Below are 6,725 nucleotides of genomic sequence, written 5' to 3'. Positions count from 1 at the left end.
CTTACAGCTATCATGGAAAACCACTTGCTATCCCCAAAACACGTGTTAGCTGATGTTATATTCCTTTATCTAGATAAAATGGGCAGTAAATCAAATTCATAAGCTGCAGCTGCTAATCAATATGCTTTAGTTGAGGACTACATTCAAATACTGTTTCTTAGAGCTACTTGTGAATTTCAGATGTGTCATTAAGGATAAAACTGGTAAACTACTTCACTACTTCTGGTGTCTATAAAACTGAGCAACTTTCTCTCTTTTGTTGTATTCTGAAATGAAAAATCACAGCCAGCAGGTCTCCCAACTTATTTATAATAAATTAGTGATGAAGGGGAAAGGTTTGCTTTTGGAAACAGTGTAATTATATGGTCTCAAATATCATTCTATAACCAACCCTCTCTTGCCCCAGCTTTTAAAAGGCATCTTAGAAAATACCAGGTTTGGGTTTCTTTGTTTTGTTCTACCAGATAGAATCCCAAGAGGCAGCAAAATGAGCTTCCAGTTCGTGTGTACACTGGAAACAGCTTGCCTTCCAATGAGATACCAGCTGCTTAAATGAGCCAAATTAAACATGGGCTTTAAGGTGGAGCATCCAGCTGCGCTGGCCAGGCCAAGGCCAGGAGTTCTGTCCTTCAGATTTTAGCCTTCATATGAGGTTATCTTGCTAAGGGACAAGAGACTTGATATTTTAAATATAAAATTATCACTGGTGGCACTGCAGTGAAGAGAGAACTAAAAAAACCCCAAGCCAAAAAAACCACCACCACTGCCATAAAAACCCCTAAAACCCCTAAAAACCCCAAACCAAAAAAAACCCCAAAACCAAACTAAAAAAGCCCACAACCCTCTTCCCCCCCCCCCCCCAAATATCAAAACCTCCAAACAATGAAGACTCTTCCCCTACATAGTAAGGTCCCTGCTCCATTCTCTCAGTTCAGTTTAAGTCATACCCTGACATAACATCTGAGGTTAGAAGTCTTGAGGCTTTCAAGGCATTTATTCCAGCGTTTCCAATTTAGGATCATTTTCTGCAGGTGCTCCCTATAATCTGTGTTGAGGTCCAGACTGACCAACCTACAATAGCAGGGAATGATTCACCAGGCAACCACTCAGATTTATTTTTAGTTTTGGGAAGAGCAGGAATAAGCAAGCATATACTTTGCAAGTTTATTTGAAAAGTTCTCTATTTGCTAAATATTTATTTTTTGGCTCAAACCAGCAATCCTTAGTATCTGGGATAATATTAAGAAAATTGCACTAGAACTGACGCCACTGAGGTTCACCTCATCTGCTTATTTCCACTTATTTTGTCAATATGTCACTGTTTGCTTTTAAAAATAAACTGCAAGTTTATTTTTTCAGTCACCCTATTTCCTCAACTTACTTTCTGATGCATCATCTTTATAAAGAAGATGAGAAAAATACCCACACTAAGAGTGCAAACTGCCTTTTAATAATTCAATGCCCAGAAATGTACTATTGTTACAACAGAGCAAGTATTGTCCAATACATAAGAAACGATTTCCATTTCAAGGGTTAAAAAAAATAATTCAGGTGCTCCATAAAATGCCAAGGGTTTTTTTCTGTATCAGCTTAATTCATGTACATGTGTACAGATTACTTAAGCTTTATTTGGTGCTCAGGCTGAGAAACAAGAGGACTGATTCTGTGCAACAGGCTGGTTATGGCCAAGAGGCCTTTTCCCTCCTCCTGGTACATGGGTGAGCACTAAGCTGCAGGTATTGCTGTCACAGAGGGTGAGGAAAGTGAGACGAGGCAGTCAGCCCCTTTTCTCATGGATCTAGTTTTTCAGTGGCTGCTATCATATTCATTGAAGCAAGGATTTGACTGAGCAGGAAGATAGAATTACGTCTCCTTCCCACAGCTCAAGGTCAGGATAAAGATGGAGGAGGGCTGTGAGGCATTTTACATGTGTTTACTGACTTCATATTCTGACCAAATTTCCAAGATGAAAGTATCATATGCAAGGATTAAGACATGGCTAATATTTAGTCCCATATTAACCAGTATTGATACTGAATCTTAGCAGCAGCACACCAGACTTCTCAAATAAAACCCAAACTGGAGATTTCTTGTGCCTAGGTAAAGATTTGCAACTAACAAACCTGAGGCATTTCCAAAGAGCAAACAGAAGGTTCATTGTAGAACAAGGCAGCTTTGAGGTACAGAAGAGAGGAGGAAACTGTATTTTCACAAAAGTGAAAGTATTAAAAACACAGAAAAGCATCTACATGAGCTATATAAAACAATAGTCTGAATTCATTCTCCAGCCTCTGGGTAGTTCTGAGGAACTCACACCAAACCAGATACAGGAGTTAAGAAATGTTTCTTTGGACCATTGAATACATAAATACAGGCAGACTGTTTCTGCCTGTAACAAACATGAACAGTTTGCCTTCCAAAGGTAGTATGACAACCCTGGCAGGAAAGCCATCCCTTTCTGCCTCCTTCCCCCTCACTCGCATTCTGGGTTAACTGTAACTGGAATATGGTTCTTCTTTATCCACCTCTCTGTTTCCAGCTTTTAAACTTTCCTCCTTCTCTCTCACCCCCCTTTTTCCAAGAATAGGTTTGCTCCAATTGCTTCTTCTCAAGAAAAGAATTTCAGATGCCCCTTGACTGAAGAGGCCTCCCATAAGAAAAGCACCTCTGAGGAGAAAGTTTAAAGAGCTCCCCTCACCCTGCCCCAGATCTTTGCTTGCTCAGCATGGAGTCAACAACATAAAAAGGCAGTCCAAATCCAGTACCTTGTAGTTTTACTAAATGAAATTTAAAAAGCATGTATCTACACAGTGGGTGAAAAAAAAAAAAAGCTTTCATGGAAATCGATTTGATGCTACAGTCCCTTTGTCCTCGGGTTCCAGAGTCTGAAGGAGTGAATGACCAGTGAGCACCTCAGCAGTTAGGTTGTCTTGAGTTTATTGCACAGGAGCTTTCAAGGTTCATTACATATTATTGTGCACATTGAACCATGGGGCACTTGCCCAGCATCTAGTGCATCATTTCAGTGATTGTCAGTGGCTGGTTTAATCCATATTTTCAACTGGAACTCAGTTCTTATTTCCTTTCCAGTCAGTTTTTATTTTTAATTGACCGCAAATGATTAGTTACAACCAAACAAAATCATAACTGCAAAATACCTGACTGTTTGGAAATAATCTTCAGTCCCTGCCATTATGTAGTATCTTGTATTCAGAAAAGGTCTAAAACCATTTTAATAATATAAAGTATATTGCAAATGCTTTTAAAATAAATAAGTCAGTTGTTGCTACATCACCTACTATTAAGAAACGTATAATTGCCAAGTATTTTTAACTAATTTTGCTCTGTAAGGCACACCACCAGTACAAATCTGGCTTATATTTACTCGTCCAAAAATCCAAGAGCACTTAGAGGGAGCAGATAACTGCTCAAGTGAAAGCAAATTATCTCACCATAATAAGAAATCCTGGGGCACTTAACCTTGCTTCAAAAGCCTTGGACATGGTAAACAGTAAACACTTCCAGTGGGGCCCAAGCCTATTTCCACATTAGAACTGCAACCCTGCTTGTGCTCTCCAGGGCTGGTCTCATCTCCCAGAACAATGTTTGCATCTTATCACACAAGTTCTTCATTGGAGCTTCATTATGCCAGTTATCACCAATTATGCAAAAATCATGTATCCCCTGGATAAATAGTGCGAATTGCTAGACAACATGGGCCTCCTTCTGAACATAACTATGAGGGACCAGTCTCTGAAACATCTGCTCAACAACACAGTAAGAAGAGGGAGAACACCAGCATGGTCCTGCCTTTTCCATGTGTAAATGTGATCTGATGTGGGACACGAGGGAATGCAAGAGCCCAAGAGCCTGCCCCTCACAATACCTCTCTTTTGACCCCCGTGGGGGGCGGAGGATGTGTTCGTGGCTAGCGGCAGGACAGGCGCGCTTTCGGCACCGCCGGAGGTCCTCGGCCCTGAAATTAGATAAGAGCACTTTGTTCCCCCCTTCCTTCGATAAGACATCTTGTGAGATGAAAGCAGCAAAGCGCCTCCTCGGCTTGAGAGCCAAAAGGAGCTGGGTCACAGGCCTCAGAAGTCAACACGTTGGCTCCTGGCAAGGGCTGCGGGAAGGTTCAGAGACCCCACCATCGGCCTTGGGATAGCACCTTTGAGTCCGCTCACCACAGTACAGGGAGTGGGGTGTTTATTTGTGGTTTTTTTTAAAGACAATCACATCGTCCCGTCATCCGGGGGTATGGTATTGGCGGTGCTCATGTAACACAACACGCGAGTCCCTGGCCCGGCAGCGGTGCCGGGCTCCCCGCAGTGTCCGGCAGGCCGCTGCCGCACGCCTACAGGTCACCAAGCATGGGTCCGAGCACAGCTGTGGGGCAGTCACTGACTCCGGCCGGCTGTCCCGCCAGTTCTCCGGCCGCTCATCCAGTGGCAGCTCCTCGGCAATGTCCTCCCGGGCTACTCGGCCCCTTGGGCGGCATGGCTTGGTGCGCCGCCGCCGTCGAAGACCTCGGGGCTGTCGGCCAGCAGCGAGGTGCGCACCTTCCGCCGCTCCTTGAAGCGGCCCGAGTGCGACACTCGGAGGCTCCGCCGGCTGCCGACTCCCGTTCCCGCGGCATCGCCGGTGCCGAAAGGAGGGGGCTGCTCCTCCCGCCCGTCGGGGCTGGGGGGGTCGGTGGGGGTCTCGCTGGCGGCGGGGTGCGGAGGGGCTACCGCCGCTTCCTTGTGCTTCTTCTTACTGGTCAGCGATTTCCACCAGGGCCCCGCCGAGCTCTTCACGCCGGCCCGAGGAGCGGCGGTGGCCGCGGCGCTGTCCGCCATCTCGGGCTCCTGCGGGGAAGAAGAGGGCGAGGGCAGGTTGGCAGCTGGGCACACCGCCTCCCCGCTCGGGCGGCGCCGGGACCCCTCTTGCCCAGCACCGGGGGGCGGGCAGCGCTGCCGGGGAGGTGTGCCCGGCGCCCGGGAGCGGGCAGCGGGGAGGGACGGGTCCTGCGCCGGCGGCCGGGCGGGCACGGGGGGGACGTTCTGCGCCCCGTCGAGCGGCTCGGAAGCGCCGCCCGCCTCCGTGCGCGGCTCGCACAGTCACAGGTGAATAAAGCCCCGGAGCTGAGCCGCGGGACCCACTCCCTGCACTCGCCACCCCCCATCCCCAGAAGGAGACCCGAGGTCTGGTACCTTGGGGCTGCTGCCTCCCCGCGAGAGGAGGCCGGGAGCCCGGGGCGTCCTGGAGCTCCCGCGATGGGGCTCCTCTCTCTCTCTCTCCCTCCCTCCTCTCCCCGCCCCCAGCTCCCTGCGCAACAGGTACGGGAGGCGACACTGACCTGCGGCGCCCGCCCGGCGCTGCGGGAGCGCACTCCTGCCCCACGGGAAGCGCGGCCACCGCCGCCGCACGGCCCCGCGGTCCCCCGGCGCGGCGGGGAAGGAGGGCAGCGGCCGGCGGGGAGGGCGGCCGGGCGGCTGTGCGGGGCGGTGCGGAGCGGCGGCAGGTGCCGGCCGGCCCCGCGGCTCGCCCCCGTGGGCGGAGCGGTGGCCCGGCCAGCCCCGGGGCCGGGCGGCTCCCGCTCACCTGCCCGGCTCCCGCGCGACGGGGTAGGAGGGGCCGGCCCCGAGTCCGTGGGGCTGCAAGGAGGAGGGTCGGTGTGCCCTGCAGTCAGACCCGGCGGAGGAGAGACAGGGGGAAGAGGACGAGGAGGAGGAGCAGGAAGCCTCAGCGCAGGTGAAGCAGAGCCGTGAGATCGGGGACTGCCGAAGGTGGATGGATGCGCAGTTGCCAGCGTGCGTGGCTGAAACAAAATATCACTGCTTTTTGTTTGTGCACGTGATGCATGTGCGTGGGTGGGTATTTTATAGCCTTGAAGAAAATAGAACTGTGGTTAACTGCCCTTCTTTAAAAAACGAGTGGAGCTGTAGGTCACACTGACAGTTGTATTCAAACTGACTTAGCATTGGGACTTCTTATGTGTGCTGATGGATATATGGCCATACAAACGACTTCACTTTTTTTATTTACCCAGAAAGAAGAAAAAAAGATTTGCTTGTGCCACACCATGTGTTAAAAGTGACGATTTGTTCTTTGGAGAACTATGCCATGTAATATGCATTTGATTCCTAACGCCCTTCCCATCAGCTACCCAGTCAGCCACTCAAAGATGCCTATGATGGTGTGGAAGAGTGTGTGAAAGCATCATATTTCAGCCTCATCTTCTTTTGCAGATCAACTTCTGCTACTTGCAGCTTCCCTGAATAGTCCATAAAGAACAGAGGTATGAAAATTGGTGAATGCAGGCTACTGAGGCAGAGGAGCCTGGGGCATTCACTTATGTTACTCTGTAGATTGTCCTCTTCAAAGGCAAAGGCTTTTGGGTAGGGAAGCATACACACTTGAAAGTACACCAAACTATCATAGTAATTAAATTCAACAGCAAAAAAATTCTTCTATGGAATGAAACACTAACTTCCAGTGATAAAAGACAGCCTTTACATTCCCTCCTAACAAGTAAACAACTAACATTTTCTAAGACACAAAGCCCCAGGGCATCAGGCTCTCTTGGGCCAAGGGCAGCAGCAGACCATAGGGTCAAGTTTCTCCTGCTCTGCTACTCACTTGTATCTGTAGAGAAAGACAACCCCAGCATCTCTCTCCATCTTGTGTCCCAGGGAAGTGCCTGGGAAAAAGGGAAATAAAGGTAGTTTTTATTTTTAAATGCT

The 6,725-nt window shown here is 49.1% G+C and overlaps 1 protein-coding gene across 2 annotated transcripts; it reads right to left on the bottom strand.

The window, feature by feature from the left end:
- Positions 1 to 1,428: 1,428 nt before the first annotated feature.
- PRR15 (proline rich 15) lies at positions 1,429 to 5,473 on the bottom strand. Of its 2 annotated transcripts, none has more exons than XM_069007198.1 (2): positions 5,339 to 5,473; positions 1,429 to 4,847 (listed from the first exon to the last, which is right to left on the bottom strand). In XM_069007198.1, the coding sequence occupies exon 2, from the start codon at positions 4,836 to 4,838 to the stop codon at positions 4,476 to 4,478; it is 363 nt and encodes a 120-aa protein (XP_068863299.1). In that variant the 5' UTR covers positions 4,839 to 4,847; positions 5,339 to 5,473; the 3' UTR covers positions 1,429 to 4,475. The 2 variants fall into 2 exon arrangements, with proteins under 2 accessions (XP_068863299.1, XP_068863300.1); XM_069007199.1 differs by lacking the exon at positions 5,339 to 5,473 and adding an exon at positions 5,193 to 5,296.
- Positions 5,474 to 6,725: the final 1,252 nt, after the last annotated feature.

The sequence above is a fragment of the Aphelocoma coerulescens genome, chromosome 2 (assembly GCF_041296385.1).
Source record: "Aphelocoma coerulescens isolate FSJ_1873_10779 chromosome 2, UR_Acoe_1.0, whole genome shotgun sequence".
Taxonomy (NCBI): Eukaryota; Metazoa; Chordata; class Aves; order Passeriformes; family Corvidae; genus Aphelocoma; species Aphelocoma coerulescens.
This window is presented reverse-complemented; position numbering and strand designations above follow the sequence as displayed.